Genomic DNA, 23,672 nt, shown 5'->3' on the forward strand with positions numbered 1-23,672 from the left:
CATAACCAAATACACTAGTGAAAGGCCATCTAAGTGCAAGCTTTGCCGAAAAGCCTTTGCTCTGAATTCAGATCTGAGAAACCATAATCAAACACACACTGGTGAATAGCCATTTAAGTGCAAGCTTTGCCCCCAATCCTTTTCTCAGAATTTTTATCTGGCCTGCCATTTTCAAACAGCTTCCAAATACCTTACAGTTGCAGACATGCTGAATGCCTTGCAGTTGACCTGTAACTTGAGCCTGCCATGCTTTATAACGTGTGTAACAATTTTACTCATGCAGAATTGTGTGCCATTTTCATTTAAATGTACATATACCTGAGTGCAAGAGAAATTTAAAGGCATTGCTCAGATTAATAGTTAAGCTCACAACACTCAAGCACTTATGCGCAATAAGCCTCACTAAGGCGAGCAGCATCCTACTTCATTTTCATCTAATTCAAGGTCTCCCCTCTTCAGGCACGTGCCAACAGATGGGGCTGTAAAAGCCTAAAGGCATTTTCATAAAAACACTGGCAGCAAATAGCCCTTTCAAATGCCAGCAATATCTGAGATGGTTCAGTTTGAATTCCAGTGTGTTGGTCCACAGAGATTGTGCACACAGAGCCAGACTATCTGGTATATTGCTCCCGAGTCTTTTGTCTAAATGCCACCCTTTGTCATCACACAAATGTATTAGGGAGTAGGGAATGATTCCTTGCCAGCTGCAATTTAGAGGCTAGGCATTTTAATGGGAAACTTTTTTTTTGGAGCAGTATACTCTATGTTCTGCATCTGAATGCACATTGGGTCGTGCTTTATCTCTTGTTCCGATTTCCCTTGCACTCGCTCAAGGTGTACGGCTTTGAGGCGAGGTCCAATATGTTTGTAAGAATTTCTTTATTGTTTTCTTTTTTGATAGAGCTTCTGTCTGTGTGAGAAAAAAAAAAGACCTTGAGAAAGGAAACATGATTAAAAAAAGGTAAAATTCAGTTGCTGTACAAATAAATAAAAGGCTGGCAGTTTCAATTCTGACACTGTTGTTTCTTCCATCTTTGCTGCTTTGAGTACTGAAGTAAGTGTGAAGGAACTTTTCAGAAATTTTTTGTTTTGGTGTCCTGTACCATGCGAAGGCATTTTCGTGGCATTTACCTCGATGGGGGACCCATATCCGAGTGTGTGATGCCCCACAGTGCTTTCTGCTGCCAATTGGAATGTCGCTCGTTGAATAGACCTTATGCGGAATTTCTTGGTGGTCTGACAACACGAGAGCGTTACCATTTTAATGTTGGCAAGCGTCGTCAATACAGAAGCACGATGGAGGCATCGGAGACAACACTACTGCCAGTGTGCGAGGGCACGGCAGCTGTGTTTTCCGGCTTGCAACCGAGGAATGTAAACGAACAGTTTAAACAACCTACCGCAACTGTCTGATGTAATTCTCGGAGGCCTCTGCACGCTCGTGACAACCTTGTCGGAGCAGCAGAGCTAGTGCTGTGCCTTTGCTGTGAAAGCCAGGGGAGGAAGCTTACACACTGCCTTTTTCGGTACTTACGAACGTCTGCAATTCAAGATACGTAAACCGTGGCCTTTTTGTTCAGTATGTGCATAGCCGCGGACGAATCGTTGGCTTGGAGGTGTCTCCGAGAGTTTCGTCACACAGTTGCAGGAGGCTGTTTAAACTGTTCATCCACATTTTATGGTCGTAAGGCAGAAAACATGGCTGCCCCGACATCGGACACTGCCCGTACTGTTGTCTCCGATACCTCCACCATGCTTTGGTACCGACCACGCTTGCAACAGTAAAATGGTGATGCTCGCAGTGTTGTCAGAACAAGCAATTTGCATCTGGTCTATTCTTGCACTGCCGAGCAGGTTTTGCTATAACTCGACATTGTACCCATTTTCGATATTGCGTAATGTCTCTTGAGGTCTACATTTATTAAAGGTGTAGAGGACTTGGAACTAACACTCCCGCACTCACTCCCTTTTCGTCGCAACTCTGGCTCTCGGAATCGTGCATTTATACGGCACCTGCTTTGAGACATCACTTTCTCCGGTGTTTGGGTACTTGCAGTATTTTATTGCTTCGTGTTCTTGTTCCTGGCTGTTGTTTCCATGTTATAAATGCTAGACAGCTAATGAGAGAAAAGGAGGAACCATCGTGAAACAATTTGTAATAAACTACTCCCAAATATCCCTGCACGCAGCCCTGCATGTGTTGCATTATGGGACCTCCTTGCTCAAGGAAAGGAGTGGCGTGGCTTCTGTTTCGATTTCCTTGTCGATGAAGTGATGAATCTCGGCAGTCCACGAAAATGAAGTCGGCACTCACTTGCATTCCACCCATTCATATTCGTGAGAGTTGTTTTTGAAACACGGATATCCAGCGGCCGTAAGAACCTGCAAAGACGTAGCGAGGAGTGAAGTACAGCGGCTGCGTCCAGTACCTTTCAGGCGGCCTGGCTGCCACTTAGTGCGGCACGACCACAGGTGTGGTCGTGCCACACTCTAAAGTAAACGTGGAACATTAAAGCTTCTTACACGATCCGTAAGCAGGTACTTGCAGATCATTCAAGAAGCTTTTGACATTAGGGAGACAATGGAATAGGACTATCGGCCCACTACACTTCTTCCATCTGCTATCGTAGTTCCATGTTTACCTGCGCACAAACTTTGGCACATTCAGAGTCCCCATGCAGATATTGTGCTCCAGCATTCTATCTGTATTGGTAGGCAAGAGCCACGGTAATATAAATTCAAGGAAAGTAGCATGCCTATTTGAAAATAGAAGCACTGTCTTTGGCCGTGACGGGATGTCATGGAGAAAGATTGGAAAACCGAAACTGCTGCCAATGGGATCCCAAAATGCTTTGTGCGGCACTACGCAGCTAAGATCGCTTCGAGTTTTTGTGAGGTCTGTTCTGTCAAACAATGTTCTACATGCAAGTGAGATGCGAGAGGAAGCCACATTCTTTTGTAGCTGTGAAGATCTGCTGCATTTTGGAAGCTTCACTGGCCTTGACAACATTGCCCAAAATGGCTGATACAGAGTATAGATGTTTTGCAAGTACGACCTCTGGGCGCCGCCAGCTTACTGCTGGTGTGGGTAGATTGTCTGATAGTCGAGCATGGACAGATGCTAATGGCTGTACCCTTTATACCAGGTGGTAGCTTGTGCCACCTAGCCATGCTAAGGCGTACCCACGATTTCCAGACTGTCTTTCAAAGTGTTTTCCATCCATGGTGGCCAGACTAGCTGTCGAAGCGTAGCTGCTTGCAAACGTCTATACACCAACCCGTGTTTACAAACAAACCGAAGCGCCCCTAGCGGACACCACCCGTGCTGCGCGTGTGCGATGGAGTATGGGCAAGAAACTCACCGTCGCCCATAAACAAGCCATTGAAATTCGATGTTTTCGGCGTCGGTCTAAGTCCCCCTGCCCTTTTTCACGTTTGAATTATTGATTCTATGTCTTCTTGGCAATGCCTGACTACCTAGGCGGCCTCAGCAAAATTACCGAGGCTCGTTATACCGCAAAACTTCGCGTGAATAATGTGACATGCGGCAATTCATTCTGCGTGGACGCTGCAGAATGTATTCTAAAGCCTGATTCACATAATAAAATTTTGCTTGCAATTTTCAGTCGCAACGTCGCTTGGACTGCAAAAGCATAAGCTGTAGCTGAGATGGTCAACGTCGATACTGAAAATCACAAGCAGAATCGGACCAGGTAAATCAGTTGGTGATGGCCACTGGTAACAATGATCAACATCACCGTGTATCTACTATTTACATCCAGCCTGCTTACCAACCTTCAAGCTTAAGTCTTTTGAGGCCTGCACTTACTTCTTATCGCAAGTTTGGGCCAACGTTTGGTCTACGGGCCGGTGTCGTCTAAAAGGGCAGACGACAAGCAGAAGCGTTTGAAAGAGTAGACGGCAGTTCGAACGATCGGGCGGCCGTTCGAACTTGAAAACGCACTGAACGTACTCTGCAGGTGGTCAGTACAACTTGACGGTTTTCCGGCGTTCATGTTGGAACAGAACAAATAAATCTGATAACTACAAGTATCCGTGAATTCAACCCAAAGTGCTTCCCGCCCAAGCAGTCGTGGTCCGACGGCGTCTGGTTTTTCATTTTCACGGCTCATATTCACGTTCTCGGACGAACCGAGCACATGAAAACTGATCTTCAAACCTTTCTCGACTCTTTTGATAAAGCCCCAGTTGCGGCGTTTTGACGAGAAAGCAGGTTTTTCTCAGGTTCCTTTGGAAACAACGCAGGAATGCATGTCTCTCATGGGGACTTCCGCCCACAGCCCCAGACCGGAAGTGCGCCCGACGCGCCACCACTGCACCGTGACCTAACAGAGATGAGTTTGTGTATGCCGTAAAATACCGGGCAAGCGCCCACTCAAAATTTTGAGATAATCATGAAAAAATGGGGAATGGGCGCTTTTCCGGTCATCAATTCTACGTATCAATGTACTGTGCATATTTTCTCCGATTTTATAAATTTGACAATGGGCGCTTATTGTGGTACGGGCGGATGCACGGTATTCTACGGTAGGCCTTTCCAGCGGCAGTCTCGAACGAAGTGATTTCCAGCACAGGTTTTGAAGGTTTATGTTAGTGTTGCCCGACTGCTCTTGGCTGTGGGTTTTCTAGTCGGTGGGCTGTGGCATCCTGCATAGACACGCTTCCGGACGCCGGTGGTTATGTTAGTGTTGCCCGACTCCTCTTGGTTGTGGGTTTTCTAGTCGGTGGGCTGTGGCATCCTGCATAGACGCGCTTGCGGAAGCCGGTGGGGGCTAAATTGCTGCATTTTCTTCTTTTTTTTTTTTTTAGGTTTTTAAGAAAGCATTTTACTATATGGGAAGAAAAACAAATGAATGAAAGCTATTTTTGTTGAGCCTTTGCACGATGGAACATACGCAACTGGAATGTCTGTTTCATTTTATGTTAATTTTTTTACAGCAACATACACTCATCCGTGTGAATCTGCAAAGGTCATAACGATAGAAAATATTTGACCACACAGGGTAGCCATACTGCACGGGTATTCCTGTCTGACAACATTAAATTCAGCAAGTCGTCAATCGAACAACATATATTGTGCATACCCCATGGTGCCGCATTATCAGAACAGGATTTGGGAAAGGTCTCAAATAACACAGCTTATCCAATATACAATGTCGACAATGGTCGGCTCACGACGATCAGACAGATTCCGGCTTGTTTTGGGGCACGTTTTCAAGAGAACTGCTTTTTTGCACCGCACCAAAGCAAATGAACGAACATGTCTATTCCGTTCCCATAACCTGACCTGACACTATCAGCTATTTTTCGCAAAGACCGGAACATAGCCGGGAAGGCTTTTCGGAAATTATATTAATGGAAATAATGCTCGAAGAATGTTGAACACCCCGCGGCGCATGGTGCTTGACGTTCACTTTCTTCGTTCATTTCCTGCGAAGGTTGAGCAGGCTACGAGCCCTGAAAGTCCCTGGTTCTCAAAGTTGAAGATAACATAAAAAGGATGAGCATCCTTTTTGTGTTAGGCATAATTGTTTTTTAGGCATAAATACCTAAAAAACAATTATTTCTTTCCAGTGAACTTTCAATGACATGGTTTGTGTTCGTAGGTGAATAAAAATGTGAAACTAGCAGACGACAGTGTAGTCGACAGCTGCCAATCGGCCAGAGCCAAGCTGGCCAAGCGGCCAAGCCGGAGCCATAGCCGGAACGACGGTGCTGCAAGCGCCAGCGCCACCTGCGGCCGTCTTTCAACGCTGTGCCGCTTCTCCGGTTTCGTTCGTTACACTACACCTTCTAGCCACTGTAGTTCGATTATGAACCTTCGATGTTGATGTCACCTGCCTGCAACAAGGCGGAGCCTCCTCTGCAAGCGGGTCTTGGGGAGTTTTCAACGGAGCAGCGGTCAACGCCGAGTGGGAAAAGGTCGCTGATGTTGCCGGCATGTTGTGTGCCCTTGGAGGTTCTGCCCTTGGAGGTTCTCGAATGCATTCTAGGTGTCCGCGAAACCCTGCTTCATCAGTAAAGCCCAGCAATAAGTGTTGTCGTTTTTCAGATTGAGAAAAAATGTTTCAGCTTTTGGGGCGAGTTTTCTCGTTTGTATGTCAATAAGAGAAGTCTACTTCACACTAGCCCTTATTCATATTCATTTATTAAGTCATTATTATATTTAACCTTTACGTTTTCCCCCCCTTCACCACGAACGGGGTCCTCGAACATTTCTGCTGATCCACAAGGGGTCCGCGAAACATCGATGGTTGCGAACCACTGGTGTAGTCTATTGCAGGCTAAGACTGGCAGGACAAGGCAGCTGTTTCCAGATTAGCAGAGGAGGGGATGGGAAGGAGGGGAGGGGGAGGGGGAAAGATTATTAGTTGTGGTGAGAAGTTTATTGTCATTAGTTGGCTTTTCTAAGAGAATCTGTACTGTTTCCAGTATTTCTAGCCATGTGCGAATAGGGTGTTTGTGTTTTGAAGCGGAGAGTGGTTCTGACCGAATATTTTCGGATCGAATAGCTCTAAGCCTTTCCCTACCATGCACCTTGCTTAAATGAAAATTTAGCTGAATTCATGAAGGTTGTTTCCCTCCTTCCACTTGTCCAGCTCTAAGCTCAGCTAATTTTAATGTAACTGTATTGATGAACTGTGGCATATAAACAGAAAATTCGTTGCATCAATCCTATTCAAGGGGATTTATACATCTGCCTGCTATATGTAAATGTACTTTTTGAATAAAAAACAAACAAACAATTACTGCTGGGAGGCAATTAAAATTTTTAGCCCGATTAATCTAATCTCTTTTATCAATTATTTAATCAATTACTCGGTTTCATTCAATCCCATGCATATAGTTTTTAAAAAATATCAAAATTAATTGTTTTACCTTTGCTGAATACGTGATAAACAGCACAATGTACAATTTCTGATCTTAAATTAATCTTAATGTGTGGTTTAGAATAGTCGAAAGACACACTCGCAGCTGATCACTTCAGCCACAGAGGTTAAGAGGTTTATTGATATTCCCCGGGAATAGCAAACTCCTTTGATTGTTCAGAATGGTCTTCGCTGCACTACACGGACACTCGCACAGCGTTTAAGTGGGTGAAACACTAACCTCCAATATTTTTTTTTTTTTTTTAAGTTACAAATTTTGTCTTAGCAGTTAACTTATCGGTCAAAATTTCACGTAAAGTTTGCCTTTATACAGGTGTTCTCGTCCACACCTGTGTGGTGGAAACGTTTAATTTTTATGTTTTCATATTGGTCAAGACTTAACCGGTTAACCGATTTTAAAAAAAAAAACATTAATTGCGATTAGAGCATTGACCGGTTAATTGCTAGGTTAATCAATAAAATGCCCAGCCCTACTAACAATACATCAATGCACGGACTGTCAAGAGATTGCTGCCTAACATCTGCATAATCGCGGCGGGTCAGGCCTTTGAGTGCACTTCTCACTGAGCACCTGTGCACTGCGGAGAAGCAGTACCCGTCAACTCGTAGCGATTAACACTTCGAAAAGTGTGAAAATTGCAGGTCAGCTCGAGGTGAATATCGAATAGCGTATTAATGGAAATTATTCAAAAATTTGAATGTTCCTCCTCGGTATTTTGTGTGATACCAGTAACAAGACTCCTCCGCTAAACCTGGATGTCTTGTAGCCGGCATGAAACGGTTAGAACAAACGTGTAATGCAAGTTCATCTGCTTCCTGTACAGGCCATTTGCGATGATGTCAGGACCCTGAGCTCTGATTGGATGTCTGAAAATAATAGTGGGTAGACTTCAAGGCATCTAGCAATAATTGGTCTACCCACTATCCTTTCAATCAGTCGGACAAGAACACGGCGGTGTTCTGACGTCCCGGCACCCCCGCGCAAGAAGCGGACGATTTGCTCCTGGCATAAACTGTTGCAGGTTCAGAATAACAGGCCGAACCCCACCTCGCAAGCTCTCTGCTTTCACGACATGATGAATCGTCTTCTGCATGGTCGCTTCACCCAACTCCACTGAGGTTAGTGAACAGATCAAAGCTTGACTGATTCAGTCGATTCAGTGAAAACATAAAAGTTCAGGGAAAATAGATTTTCAGAAAAGGTGGGACCAGGCAAAGGCTATCTCACTGGTGGCTAGGGTAACCACCTTCCTGCTAGCGAAATGCGGGACACGCAAAGGGGGAGGGGGGGGGGGGGGGGGGGTAGGTAGAGGAAATTTATTAACACACGCACCACGCGCTCTTTGCTCTTTATAACCTGCTAATTGCTCTTTATACACCTGCTAATTGTATTGCGGCAATTCAGCTCCATTAATTTTCACTCCCAGTGATATATCTTTAATGCCAAATGTGTCATTAAATGTGTCTAAGTTGATTAAAATCTACTGTAGCAGAACTCAATGCATAAAATGGAAATAAGAGACAGTAAATCTTTTTTCGGGTTATTATTTCATGTCAATGCTTACTTTTATCAACATGGTCCTATACAGAAATTTTTAACATTATATTCTTTTTTGACCACTGCGAGTTGTAGGCTTTTTGCCTTGTATGGCTGCCTTCACTAAAACAAAAATCCACAGCAACACTTTCGCATTGACACAGCGAATTCAAAATAAATACAATAATTTATATTGAAACTTTTGGTGAGCAATTCTTCGTAGAATATTTGCCAAGGGCAGTGGCACAACGGAGCACGCGCGTCTGGTCTCCTGCAACAACGCCTGCAAGAACGGCAAGAACGATGGTTGCTTCCCACAATGTTTGGATAGAGAAAATGGTGTACCATTGTGATTCACACGATTACCAGCAACCTCCGCGCTTCCCCGTGCCCCGTTGTTCGGCAGCGTCATGAGTTGCAGGGTGAATTTTATTTCAGTATGAAATGCAGGACATTTTGAAGTTTTGAGAATTTTTTTACTTGCGGGACGCGGGACACAAGGCCTCAAGGAAGGACAGTCGCGGGACGGGTGGCCACCCTACTGGTGGCATGAGTTGAGCAAGGGATAAATGGTTATTTTTATTTTGGAGTTGATTTGTTAGGCGCAAAAGGCGCCTCCGTCAAAACTTGCGCAGTTATGCTGCATAGCTTCCGATAGGTGGCGCGAGCTGCTGCCCGATTCAGAGGCTTCAGCCGCTTCAGCTGTGTTCATTTATCCACCACTCGTTTAGGATTGCAAATCATCACAAACTGTCTGAAAGTTTCCCCGAGTTACCCGAGTGAAGGCGGCGGTCCGCCTGTGAAAGTGAAGTCAGTGAAGTCGATTTCACGTTCGGAGACTTCGCGACTTAATCAACAAAACAGGTACTGTCTCAAAACTGAGTCGATAGGTGCGTTAGGCGATATTTGCGTAGTCAACTTCACAATGCGCTGATGACGGCCGACGGCTGTGGCTTGGCATCTGCAACGTCGGCTTTTCGCGCTTTGTTTTTGTTTTCTTTGTGCCCATGAGTAGGGTTTTTTGAAGTTGTCGACACAGGGCACGCTCGCTTTACTCTTTTCAGTAATAAACGTTCCAGCCGAAACTTTAAAACAAAAACCCCCAAAAAATTGCGAGCGGCGGTGTTGGCGTTCAGCCAACACCTCCTAGAAGACAAGGCCGTACTACTCTTCTCGTGACGTCGGAAAGGAAGGCCATCGATGGCGCGCGTCGAAGCGAAGGCAACGCGCGTGGATCGACCGTCGTCAGGGCTAGAGCACTATATTCATGCCACATTCGAATGCAAGCATCTGTCAGCATCTGTAGACGCGTGATAACAAAATGTCTAAAAAAATAAAAAATAAAATAAAAAAAGAATTATGCAGCTCGTGGCCTCAGCGTCTCATTCAGCTTTATTATTTTTTTCTGTTCTTTCATAGCTCCCGTGAGCCCGTATGTTTCACTTTACGTGATAGCGAAGTCAGGACATCCGGACCCCACCCTCTGAATCCGCCCCTGTACGTACCTGCCATGCCGAAAATGTTGCCGCTCTCGTTCCAGGCCTGCAGCTTTTTGTCCTGATCTTTGTGGTCAGGGTGCCGCTTACTGTAAAAAAAACGGATAGTCTTTGACAGCATTAATAAGAGCTTCCGCGAAGAAATTCATGCCAGTTACCACCGCCGTGCGCAGTGCCAGATGTAAAAAAACGCACGCATCACTTTCGACGAGACTGCGATGGGCTCCGCCATCCGGCGACTCGTTTTTGCGACTTGAGAAGTCAGTCAGGGAGTGACTGCCCAAAACCAGTCGCTACCAACCTGGTTTGGTCGCTCCGTGACCAAAAACAAGTCGCTGGTCACTCCAGCGACTGTCGCAAGTGTGAACGGGCCTTAGGCACTGGCACTTCAAATGGAACGGAGTTTAAAAAACTGTAGTGGGGAAGCGTGATGACGCACGTTTGAAACGCGAGCCAAATATTCTATTTTGCTTGCCTGGAGCACTGCTCGAAACTTGAGAGCTACGGACGTATAACACATCTATACGCCAACTCATGTTTACAAACAAACTGGAGCGCCCCCGTGAACGCCACCGGCACTGCGCATGCATGATTGAGTGTTTGGGAAAAGAGTTTGCCGTCGCCCGTAAACAAATCATTGCAATGTGATGTTGTCCGTGCGAGTCCCTGTGCTCTTTTTTGCATTTGAATGGTTGATTCCACATCTTTCTGGCAATGTCTGACTACTGTGGCGGCCTCAGTGAAATTAACGAGGTTCGTTATACCGCAAAACTTTGCATGAATAATGTGACACGCGGCGATTCATGCCACGTGGATGCCGCAGAATGGACGCTAAAGCCCGATTTGCATGCCGAGATTCAGCTCGCTATTTTCGCTCATGACGTCGCTTGGGCTGCAAAAGCGTGAACTGTTGCTGAGATGTCGACGTCGACACTGAAAATCGAAAGCAGAATCGGACCAAGTGAATCGGGCATAACAAGTCTGTTATGGCCACTGTTAACAATTATCAACATCTCTTCGTATCTACTGCTTACACTGAGCCTATTCATTTCAACCAAGCTTCAAAATTAAAAGTATTTTGAGTCCTGCACGCTGTTCTTATCGCAATGACCGGAGTTTGGTCTACGGGCCCCTGTCGTTTGAACGAGTAGACAACAACAAGCAGAAACATCTGAATAAGCAGACGACAGTTTGAACAATCAGGCAGCCGTTTGAACTTGAAGACGCACTGAATGTAGTCGGCACATGGTTTGTACAACTTTGCAGTTTTCCCGCATTCATGTTGGAACAAAGCAAATAGATCTGACGACCACAAGTATCCGTGAATTCAACCCAAAGTGCCTCCCGCACAAGCAATCGTGGCCCGACGGTCTCTGGTTTTTCTTTTTCACGGCCCCATCCATGTTTTAGGATGTGCCGAATAGGCAGAAAACACATGAAAACTGACCTTTAAACCTTTCCCGACTCCTTTGGCACAGTCATAGTTGTGGTGTTTTGACGGGAAGGCAGGTTTTTGTCTGATTTCTTCAAAAACAAGCAGGAATGCACATCTCGCATGGTGACTTCCACCCACAGTCCCCGACTGGAAGTATTCCCGACACGCCACCACCGCGCCATGACATAACAGCAGAGCGAGTTTGTGTTTAGAAAAATGTGTTTTAAGGTGAAAATATTGATTCACTCAATAATTGCTGTAGGAATACATATTGTATGCAGAAAAGCTTCTATAAAATAGTGAGACACGCAGTAATTGGACACAGCAAAACAAATTGCAGTTAAAATCGGGTAGACGTAGTCAATGCGGACATGGCTAGACAGGTGTCCCTTACGGTTATATAAGCAATGTTATCACACACGATCACGGAATTCTTGTATAATACCCCAGCCACATGGCAAAATTAATGTAATTTTGATCAAATAACATTATGGGGTCGACAAATCAGCTTGCCAGGCGCGTATAATCACTCAAGACCGCAAGCTGATTAAATTTCATATCATTTAATGAAAATATATTACTTTTCCGTGTGGCAGGGGTACTAAACTTACTATTTACTGTCAGCTAATTTACTTCTCCCTATGGGCTCGAGTGGCCGTAGAACAAAATATAATTTATTTTGTATAGAATAATACTCTTACCTTAATACAGTTAAGATTCTTGTATAAAGGTGGTAAAGGCAATAAAATGACATTAGTATAAATAAACACATAAGCACAATAACACACTTTCAATAATCGCACAAACTTGTTATTCACCTTCCAGTGAAAACTAGTATATTGCCACGCATATTTACAATTGTCGACGCAACTGCACACGGATAACGATGAAGAACAAGATTCCATTCTATCACAAAAAAAACAAAAAAAAAACGACTTGAGCACTTTAATTGCGTCCTACATGACCATGAAAGCCTGTAAATAAGTTGTTTCTCACCTGTCGATCATATCCATACGTCCTGCAATATTTGTCACGAAAACATTTGAACACAAACTCCAAGAAGTCTCTCTCTATCAAGAAAGAGATCTATCGATAATCGACCAGTGTCATCATTGGCTAGTTGCTACACGTCACTCAAACCCTAGCAGGACTTGTTCCGCAAATCCACGTAAATGCCGTAGTATCAAGCGAAAAAAAAAAAAAACTACTCGAGACGCGTTGACGACAGAAAAATGACGGGTAGAAGGAAAGAAGTTTCATAAGAACCACACATGAGAGCAGGGGCAGCAGTGCGGGACGAAAGGCTTAACATTGTCGACCCATCTCTTGCTCATGTGCGCTCCCTGCGGCGATGACTGGATCTTTTTAGGCTCTCTTCTCTTCTGAAATATCTCAGCATTCCTTTTCAGACAGTCAGCAGCGCACACACAACATAGATTTACAAGAATCGGAGCCCATATGAGGGAAGACAATGTCGCACCAGAGATGGTTCATTCGTAAAGCTGCGGGACTGCATGAAGACAAATTAGGTGCAAAGCTCGGGATTGGGTTAAAATTTCCGCTCTTGCAGCAGGCAGAAGGCTAGCAATGCCAAGATGCGGATTATAACAAGATCATCCATTTTCGCATCGCCAGCTTTCCGCCTGCGACATGATAGCAAACTTTAGCACGCCCTCACGCTTCGCTCAAGCTTTAAGTCCCCTGAATTTGATGAATCTAGGAGTCTTTGATGACACTCAGCAAGCTTCCAATGGAAACCATATGTTTATTTTCACAAATTCAAAAGTAAATTAAGACATTGTAGGTAATCATCTTACTAATTAGTGTGTTTTTGTAATCCCAGACATCCACTGTGGCTGGCAGTTTGTTCCCAAAAAGAGTAATTTTCTTAACCACTCTATTTGAAGGGATTTTTGAAGGAATGTTCATTATCTGTAGCATTAAGGAGCACCCGAAATGTTTCGTGCAAAGGGGAACATGGAAGCCTTCCTGAATGGTGGTTCCGAAACTGACACTGTTCAATGAAATTTATCCACACAACTAAACTGCTTTTTACGAAACAAGTTTAGCAAAACTACGGGGAGAACAGATGGGTTCCAGCGGCATAGTCATCTCAGATTTCATCTTTTGCGGGTCCTAACATCTTCATTGATTGGACTTCATTGTACTGGCAATGTGGCTGAGGAAGAGAAGAAAACTGATTATGTTAGCATACTTTCTAACTTCATCTTGGGCAATTCAAGCTACTGCCTCTGTGGAGTGCAAGTTTGCTTAATTCTTGCACAGGGATTCCACTGCCGTAAGAATGCCGAGTTCCGATTGGCTCTGATGGAGGGATAGGGGGTAGACCTGAATGCTCGCTGCTTGGCATTTAGACATCACCGCAACCCCTGCTCAAGTAGCAGACAAACTTGCTCTTTGTATTGCTAGGCACGCAAGCATTCCATTTCCTCATCCCTTCGTCATTGTTATCTTGAAATAACAAAAGTTCTGGGTGTGTCTCATTTGTGTTATTTTCATAGTTGTCTGGCTAGCTCGACATGCTTGGAGGGCGTGCTCACTTCTTAATTAATGTTATTGCTCTTTGCATTTGGTCCTAGTCATCTCATGGTCCCGGTGTACTTAGGAACCTGACTGCAGACAGCAATCCGAATGGAACCGATCCAGTCCTCAAGTTGTGGTAAGTCTTTCATTTTTCAACCTCTTTCATTAACACGTGACATTAGCAGTGTCTAGAAGTGTTGCAGAGTTGCCACTGCGGAGTTGGAATGATCCCGTTCTGGAGCGGGAATGGAATGGGCTCGGTTCATGTGCGAGTTGTGTCGATTTTCATTTAGGGCCAACATGCTGATGGCGCAATTTTTTAGCACAAGGGGAGTGGCTACAGCATCATTGCATTGGAGGTGACTGACATGGCTTACGCTCCTTCGAGGATGAAAATGGTGCGCCCTCCGTGAAGCAACCAAAACTGATTAGTTGTAGACAAATAAGATGTCGTTCCTGGCACCGCGAGACGCGACAAAGCATCGGTTGCAATCATACAGGATTAGCAGGTAGATTTTAACCACAATGTTGCACCGAGCCCGAACCGAAAACCGAAGCAAAGTTGTTATTTTTAACTGAACTGGAACAAAACTGTAACCCAAATCAAACGTTTGATTTTGAACTCGAACTGGAACGAAACCGCAACCTCAAGTGGCGGTTACAAGTTCATTGGTAACAATTGGGCGTTATGAAATGCGAGCCGCGCCTCTTTTGCAGGCGGCGGCGTGAAGGAATTAAATATTCGCGACGGTGGCATCAGCGGCTCAGTTTTGACTAAACAAATGGTAGCGATGACATGGAGACAGCTTCATTATAATAAATCAAATAAGTCTATTGCACGTTGTAAGTTCGGTGCCACTGCTCAACCGCAAGAAGGACCAACAAGGCAGATAGAAGGCAAAACACACCTTTACTGTCCTCGCTCCCTGCTGACTGACTGGCCAGGCATCGAGCTCCAACTAGCTCGCACCTCTCGCTCCACCCGCCCTGACCTCATGACCCGAACTTCATGCTTTTCTTGATTGCACTGCTACACCGGCACAAAACCCGCGACACCGCCACAACGTCTATGTGCAGCACGAACTGGTGTGGTGGCGTACACTTCAACACTTTGTTTCACGCTACGACCCCCCCCCCCCCCAAGGTTACGTGACCCCCCCTCCCCCGAGATCACGTGACCCCCCCGGGGTCACGTGACTACCCGCAGTTGACGTGACCCCCCCCCCCCCAAGGTTACTTGACCCCCCCTCCCCCGAGATCACGTGACCCCCCCCGGGGTCACGTGACTACCCGCAGGTGACGTGACCCCCCTCAGTACCCTTCCCTACTCCTCCTCAAGAGCTGCGCTCCAATTCGGCGTTACAGGGATTTGTAAACGGCTTTCACTTTTTTTATTCCTAATCCGGTAAGAATGGGACAAAGAGCCTTCTTCGCGATGGGCTTGGAGGCCCACAATTAGAGCCCTGCATATCCGCGGATATCCGCAGCAAACTGGCGGATGCGGATAAAAATTAGACAAATTTTGGCGGATTGCGGATCGGATGCGGATGTCAGGGGCTGCGGATGCGGATATCTGCAGATCCGGATCTAAATTTTTGCCCGGTGGCATTCAGTCCGTCGACTGACGTTTCACCTACAGATTGTTTCGTCGACATGCGGCGTTTCATCGAAAGGCTTCCCGTGTTTGTTCCATCGAAAAACCTGACGCGTTTCGTGCACACAATCCTGCCATTGTCGTAACAAACTTTTTGCGTCTCGCCTGCATTGCAGGGGAAGGGGGACATGGTTTGGTTAAGCACACCTTAGTGAATCGCACGCTAGCTTTTAGCGGCTTAGTGAAGAAATATGTTTTCGACAAAACGTCACAGGGGCATGTGCCCACAAAAAGTACAGCGTCGACGAACCATGTGTCCATGAAATGTATGTCTGGGAAAAGTTGTCCACGAAACATATTTCCATAAAATATGTTTCGAAGAAACGATAGGGATCATAAGGAAGATCTGATTCTTACTGAAGATCGCTTCAGTTAGTGCATTTCATCTAGTCAAAAATGCTGTGTATAGAAAAAGTGAAAGTAAAGAATGCAGGGCATCAATCGTGCTGAGAAAGCTAGTTCTTTGTCAGGGAAAGAGCGGAAAACTTTCTCGGGCAAAGAAAACCTCAAACGAACAAGTCACAAGAAAGTAGAAGAAACCTCCCCCTCTCCGCAGAGAGTGGTGTGGTCATGATACCAAAAACAAAAGAATGCTTCAGCAGCGAGCGCGACCCTGTGTCGCCAAGCTTGCAAAGTTTCGGAATCAGCGGCGCACGCCCATAGGCAGCCCTTAAATTGCCTGTTTCTTTTTTGTATGCTTAGAGTTATAACCAAGAAAGTCTGGTAGTTAATATTTGTCTGGTTACGATGCCAGAGCACCAGCAATGCCAGCGGCTGCCGCGCGCAACCTATGTAGCCGCCCCAAACAAAAAAAGAAAAAAAAAATGTTTTCTTTCAGTATATGTTTGGGCGCCTGCAGGCTGCGATCTTTCTCGAACAACACGTTAGTCGATCCGATCAGGCCTCGGACTCTGACTTAGCGGCACATCTGCCCGCTGACTGACACGAAACACTGTGAGACTCGAGGTGGCCGCATACGCTCGGTAACATTACAGAAAAGATTTCGTCTTCCTACCACTGCTTCTCCTCCTCTCTTTCCGAACTTTTTTTTTATGACCTTTCTTCTTAGGCGTTCAGACTTCAGGGGAGAGTTAAGGGGCCACAGGTGAAAGTTTTCAATTCAGTGTGCGGCGGGGAAGAAGGCGGTCGGCATGATTTCCGCTGATTTTTCTAGTCTAAATGTAATCGTAACCTCTGGTGGTTAGGGAGACATCGTCATAGTTCCACATTTTGCGGGTGCGGTTCGGATGCAGATACAAAGTATGCGGATCGGATGCGGATACTCAAACTGTTATCCGCGCAGGGCTCTACCCACAACCCTCACTGCTACCCTCTTTCTAAACTGCATAAAAAAAAGCCATTCTCGCCGCTTGCAGGGCGGGGTGACGGGATGGGTGGGTTATGTGGGGGGCTTTCAGGGTCAAGCTGTCCGCTGATAACTGGAACAAAAAGACAAGCTTTTTCTTTATTTTTGTTTGAAAATAGCACTATATTGCATCAGCAGGTGAGTGGAAAGGCTTCCCCCCCGATGCAATCTGGATTCCAGAAAAGTTCCTATCGGAGATGAAATTCTACTGAGATATCCTCTTCATTACACTCCTTCGTATGATTTACTTTTGTGAACAATATGGACACAAATTCTGAAGCATGTGGCCTCTGATATATTCTGCACTAACTGGAGGCTGATAAAACAGATAGTGGAGACGGGAAACGCAAGGGTGTACACACCGGAGAAAGTGCACATCCTCAAAGCCCCCTCTCCACTCCACAGTTTTGTCGGCCTCGAGGTAGCGCAGCATGTATCGACTACTGCACGCTCCGGCAACTCCACCTCATACTGTTAGTAAAAGTTCTCATCATCTCGTTTCATATTTGATTAACTTGCACCGGAACTGCCCAAAAACAGTGTGCTGTGCCAGGGCGCCTTTTTTTGCGCACCAGTATGGCACAATTGCGAGATAACAGATCATGTGACCATCGACCTAGCCCCCTCCTCAGTTTTTGTATTTCGTTTTATTGAGTTCTTCCCTCTTACTCTGGCATTTTTCCCCACGTTTTTTCTTTGTTTCTTTAATGTATTTTTTGCTGGGATCTGGGCAGTGCGTGCAAATGAAGCACGTCATGGTCTTCGGCTAAAGCACAGTCCAAACAGACATGTTTTTTTACTTGCTTTGGATCACATAAAAAGTCTACATTAATAAGACAGAATTGCATGGGGAGGGATTGGTCCCCCCCCAATTCTGTCTATATAGCGGGGCGTCCATGTTAGCGAGATATGTCTGCATCACATGCTGAAATTCTTTCACTGATAACCAGGATGAAGTCATTAAATTGCTAATTGGAAAGGTAATCACTACAGCCCCTGAAATTTTTTTCTTCCACACTTTGATTCATGAGTTATCCAGACTCCAAGAAATATTCAGATCCATATTCTAGATCCAGAAATACCATGTAAAAACATTTTGTTGTCAGCAAAAAATAATAATCATTAGAAAACAAAGAACTTTTCAAAATGACCTTTAAAGCACTATAGATATCAAACTTTTGATGGAGATAACTAAATCATTGTGCACATTCTGACTAGTAAATATAAGATATGTAAAAAGTGCTTTAGATATAAAAATATAAGGCTTAAAAATCTTTTTCCCTAGCATTTTCATTTTTAAAGACAAGGGACTCCCCTTCATTAATAGTGTCAGTTGTGTTTGAGTGCTTCCGTGAACTGAATTCAAAAGGGCAGCAGCATATACTGCATAGCTTCAGCAAGACTGCATTAATGGCTACTCTTTTCTAAACTAAGTGGCTACCTTGGTTGGACATTTCTTGTTTGTGTTAATACATGAGGTTCTTTCTTGTAGGTAATGGAGTTGCATCGTTGGGGAAAGCCAGCAGCCCATTGAAAGTCACCGAGGACATCTCGTTCAGATGCTGTTCCTGCTCCTATGTCACCAGGGATCAGCGTGAAATCGTGATCCACCTGGTTGCCCATGGTGATGAACAATTCAAGAGCCAGCATCCTCCCGTGTCTTCTGGCTCTTGGTTCAAAGTGCCAAGCAACACTCAAAATAACAAAAGTGATAAGTTCCAATGCAGGCTGTGCCCCCAAGCCTTTGCTCAGAATTCAAATCACAGAAGGCATAACCAAACACACACCAGTGAAAAGCCATTTAAGTGCAAGCTTTGCCCCCATGCCTTTGCTCGGAATTCAGCTCTGAGAATGCATAACCGAACACACACTGGTGAGAAGCCATTTAAGTGTAAGCTTTGCCCAAAAGCCTTTGCTCGGAATTCGGATGTGAAAATCCATAACCGGACACACACTGGTGAAAAGCCATTTAAGTGCAAGCTTTGCCCAAAAGCCTTTGCTCTGAATTCAGATCTGAGAAGGCATAACCGAACACACACTGGCGAAAAGCCATTTAAGTGCAAGCTTTGTCTAAAAGTCTTTGCTCGGAACTTTGGTCTGAGAATGCATAACCAAACACACACGGGTGAAAAACCATTTAAGTGCAATTTTTGTCCAAAAGCCTTTGGTCGGAATTCAGATCTGAGAAAGCATAACCAAACACACACTGGTGAAAAGCCATTTAAGTGCAAGCTTTGCCTCCAAGCCTTTGCTCGGAATTCAGATCTGAGAAGGCATAACAAAACACACATTGGTGAAAAGCCATTTTAGTGCAAACTTTGCCCAAAGGCCTTTGCTTGGAATTCATTTCTGAGAGTGCATACCCGAACACACATTAGGGAAACTCCATTTAAGTGCAAGCTCTGCCCAAAAGCCTTTGCTCTGAGTTCAGTTCTGATAATGCATAACCAAACACACTGGTGAAAAGCCATTTGAGTATAAGCTTTGTCCAAAAGTCTTTGCTCGGAATTCAGATCTGAGAATCCACAACTGGACACAGTGGCAAACGGGCATTTAAGTGCAAGCTTCGCCCAAAAGCCTTTTCTCTCAATTCAGATCTGAGAAGGTATAACCAAGCACACTGGTGAAAAGCCATTTAAGTGCAGGCTTTGTCTAAAAGCCTCTGCTTGGAATGCAGGTCTGAGAATGCATAACCACACACATACTTTGGAAAAGCCATTTAAGTGCAAACTTTGTCCAAAAGCCTTTGTTTGGAATTCAGATCTGAGAATGCATAACCAAACACACAGTTGTGAAAAGCCATTTAAGTGCAAGCTTTGCCCCCAAGCCTGGGCTCGGAATGCAGATCTGAAAGTTTGTAATCAAACACATGCTGCTGAAAAGTCATTTAAGTGCAAGCTTTGCTCAAAATCATTTGCTCTGAATTCATTCCTGAAAAAGCATACCTCAATACATGCTGGTGAGAAGCCATTTAAGTGCAAGATTTGTCCAAAAGCCTTTACTTTCCATTCAACAACTTCAGTGTTGGCGTCGCTTGCCTGCAATAAAGCGGAGCCTCCTCTGTGGACGGGGCTGGGGGACCTCTCTCAACGGAGCAACTGTCGACACCGAGTGGGAAAAGGTCGCTTCTGTGTTCGGCACATTGTGAGACCTTGGAAGTTTTGACGAGACTCGGTGCAAGGTCGAGCCCGAGGTTGTATTTCATTTTCTCCAAACAAAGCGAGGGGTGACCTTGCAAAGTACAGCCTGCTTGGCTGCCTTGCTTGCTGACCATTTCCTGTTTGGAAGCCTATGACTAATCGAAACAGGTGACAAGCTAGGCTGCCAAATGGATTGCGTGCTCGGCGAAAGTGGAATGTGATTTCAGACTCGAGCTTGCATCAAGCATCGTCGGAACTGCCAAGGGCTCGCAGCATGCCAGAGGCCGAAGCGACCATTTCTCGCTAAGCATAGACCGGTGCTCCTTCGGCACCCTGCTGCTCCGGTTCAAGAGCTCCCCAAGCCTGGCCCGTGAAAGAAACTTTGCCAATTTGCAGGCCAGTGACATCAACACTCGCGGCCTGTATCATACGTTTGGTTCCTACGATTGTACAGTCTCATCTATTTTCTCCTGCTCACGTTACAGCTGATGCAGTATAGCAGATGCAGAGCTCCAAAGTATATGACACTCCATTGTAAACTACATGCTTGTGATGTGGTGAGAGGTTAAGAGTGCTTGAAACATTTGCAGAAAGGATTAACAAGCATCCTACTGGTGTGTGTTCGTGGATCACTACAGAGTGATACTCGTTAAGGTACCCCATCCACCAGTCCGATTCACATGAAGACGTCGCCGAGTCGTCGTCCCTTCTCCTGGGTGAAGACATTGCTCGTCTTACGAACACGAATTGGCAAGAGCTTGAAAAACGCGCAAACGTCGCCGTGGAGGCGATTGCCAGGAAGACTTTTGGGTCATCGGGGAAACAAAATTAAATGCATCACCTCCCGCCTCCTCCCTCCCTTAGTGTAAGAAAGGAGGTTAGTTGGATCGGATCTCTGCGAGGGCGACCAAAGATTTTTCGCTCCTACTCACCTTAAAGGGGTCATGAAACGCTTTTCCAACTTTTTCCTGTTTAGCTTTCCTCCTCAACTCATAAATCGCGCATTCCACCAAACAGTTATAGGAGACGAAAATGGGGAGTCCCCTCTTGCTCGCACTCTCGTTTGTATAATCCGGACACATCCATTCTCCCCCTAGAAGATTAGCCCGTCGCTCAAAATTCAAACAAAAGTTGCTTTCCCCACCCCGTTCATTCCGAAGCTGACAGTGCTGTTGAAGCTACGTGCTCATTGGGCCAGCCACACTTGCCACGTGAGCGTGGCAAATGTGGCTGCAGAGAATGAAGTCAGGTGATGAAACGGAGGCGGCTGATTGGTCCGGCAAGCGCGTAGCTTCCACCACAATGTCAGCTTAAGGGTGAAGGGAATAAGTGAGGTCCGGTTGCGTGTGACGTCAGTTTGGACCCGTTGACGCGCTTTTGGGACCGCGGATGTATCACAGTGAAAAGGCAGAGAGGTTGCGAAGGGGAGGAGGTACGAAATAGTCCACTCTGTTTTCAAATTTTCGCACTGAAAGTCAGGCTTTTGCCTTTCTACCTTTTTACTTTTGGTCCACTGAACGATGTGCTATTAGTAAAATCCCAATCTAAAATGATTTATCCCAACCCAAAAATCGTTTCATGGGCCCTTTAAGAACACTTCGGTGTAGGTAGAGCTTTATTGGGGGTGCCTTCAAATTGTCAGAAAGGGTGCCAGGAATGCTGCTGGAAGCTGCCGTATGCACGGTTCGGTCGGGGGAAAAAAAGCAGTTTTTCGGCTCTTTTGAAATGCAACGATCATCAACGAGAAGAATACATCGCCGGCAAAGATCCGGGTGCAGATTCGGTGTTGAAGAGTGCATGTGCACCTATTATCAATGTCAGAAAACGATGTTTATTGATTCGATTAGTGAGCGGATTACATGATGCTACACTGGCTACGCCATTGCTGGATCTCTGCGTCTGTGGCTTTAGCTCGGCTTGGCTTTCTCGACAGTCCAGTGTCTTTTGCTTGGCTTGGCTTCCTTGACAATCAAGTGCTCCTTTATGGAGGCTCTGCTGCTGTGCTCTTTTCTGGGATGGTGCGTTATCAGGTGTAAACCTTCTTTGTTTCGTCTCGACTAGAAAATCTCTGTGGCGGTGTCATAACCACCTCTGATGTCGGCTGTGTTGGGTGTATTTTTGTTGACGCTGTAGAAGTCGGAAGGCATTATATCCTTTCGCCTGACCGAAGGATTTATTCGCGTGTTTGCAGTTTAAAACATATTTGTAACCATCTAAGGTGCCGAGGATACTAATAGCTGCATATGAGTAATGCCAGCGTTTAGTTTGTATCTCGATAAACAGAAAATGCTGAATGCGATAGATATCTGGTCACTCAACAATACCCTTTTTTCTTTGCATGGTGTCCCCCTCTAAAAAGATTGGTAGAAAACACAGTTTTCATGCTTTTGCTTGTAAAATCTTGTGAATTTAAAGTGTCTGACATTAAAAGTGCCCCAGTTGCTTCAAATCTGCAGCGAGGTTGTTTTTTGCAAACTCTTTGTTGTTTGTCTCTGGTGATGCCTGACGTTACAGCCGGTGATGCCTGATCACGGGCTGTAACCCGTGATCACCGAGCCCGTGACTTTGTTTTCTTCCTCCGCAGCTTGGGTCGCTGGTGGTTCTGCTTCCTCATTTTTCCTCCCACCTTTCTTTGCACGGCTTGTTTCATTGCAGGGACAGGTTGCCGGATAAACCGCTGCTTGGGTGTTGTTGACTATTGCCACTACGCTAGACAGAACTTGCGAGGTGAGTCGCTTTGCAGAGGTTTCACAAAAAATGAGCGGTCGCTTCTTCGACATTTTCCTAGGTGGCTTGTTCTACACCGAGGACAAGTACTTCACACTGTTAAAAAAACTGACTTTTTTGTGCGTTCAGTAGTACTTTTTCTTCGTGCGGAGTGGGCTGAAATATTTTTTGCAAGCACAATCACCGGGCTGAAGCTTGCGGTTGGAGTGGGGAATTGCACTATTTCATAATCCGAGGCGATTGGGGTCCGCAGGTGTTTTAAATAAGGTGACTTGCCGTGGCAATGTGAATCCATCGGGCGCTCATCGATTCTTGATCGGTATCCAAGCGTGCGAAGGCACAGAGACGCAGCACTTGGGCGTGCGAAGGAATCTTTGATCATGCCGCGAGACTGGCGAAACTTGCTTTCGACGACTTGTGCCTTTTTCCTGCAACACTGCGTTTCCGTAAAACTTTTTATGTGTTCTCACAGCAAGTTTCACGGCTTGCACGGGTTTTAAAGAACTTCTTCGGCGAATGATGACAAACGAGTCCAAAACATATCTTCAGCACACTGCCGCCAACCTCCGTAACGCTCCAAAACCGCAATTTTTTGGCATGTAAGATGGCCGTCTTGCAGGAGCAGGAAGCGCAATCTAACAGTTGTTTTAGAGATCAGTTGGTGGTCACAATATTTTGTTGCTCTGTGTTCTTGTTTGTGACAATCAATGTAGCCTTACCTGGTGCTAGTTGGTAACTGAAACTGCAAGTAAAAATTATTTCTATTAATATTGCTCATATTACTATTATTATTGTTGTTTTTCTGCACCTTGCAAATACTGAAAATATGCCTGCTGCTGCGCACTGATTAAATGTTTATATT

General features: G+C 45.3%; 1 protein-coding gene across 2 annotated transcripts; it reads left to right on the top strand.

The window, feature by feature from the left end:
* Positions 1-9,200: 9,200 nt before the first annotated feature.
* On the top strand, positions 9,201-23,672 carry LOC115327220 (zinc finger protein 14-like). Of its 2 annotated transcripts, XM_042294477.1 has the most exons (5): positions 9,201-9,312; positions 13,980-14,059; positions 18,436-19,068; positions 19,130-21,899; positions 22,058-22,862. In XM_042294477.1, exons 2-4 carry the CDS (start codon positions 14,032-14,034, stop codon positions 19,210-19,212), a joined length of 744 nt encoding a protein of 247 aa, XP_042150411.1. In that variant the 5' UTR covers positions 9,201-9,312; positions 13,980-14,031; the 3' UTR covers positions 19,213-21,899; positions 22,058-22,862. The 2 variants fall into 2 exon arrangements, with proteins under 2 accessions (XP_042150411.1, XP_042150410.1); XM_042294476.1 differs by having other exon boundaries at positions 18,436-21,899; positions 22,058-23,672.

Source organism: Ixodes scapularis, unplaced genomic scaffold, assembly GCF_016920785.2.
Source record: "Ixodes scapularis isolate PalLabHiFi unplaced genomic scaffold, ASM1692078v2 PGA_scaffold6__148_contigs__length_123643588, whole genome shotgun sequence".
Lineage (NCBI taxonomy): Eukaryota > Metazoa > Arthropoda > Arachnida > Ixodida > Ixodidae > Ixodes > Ixodes scapularis.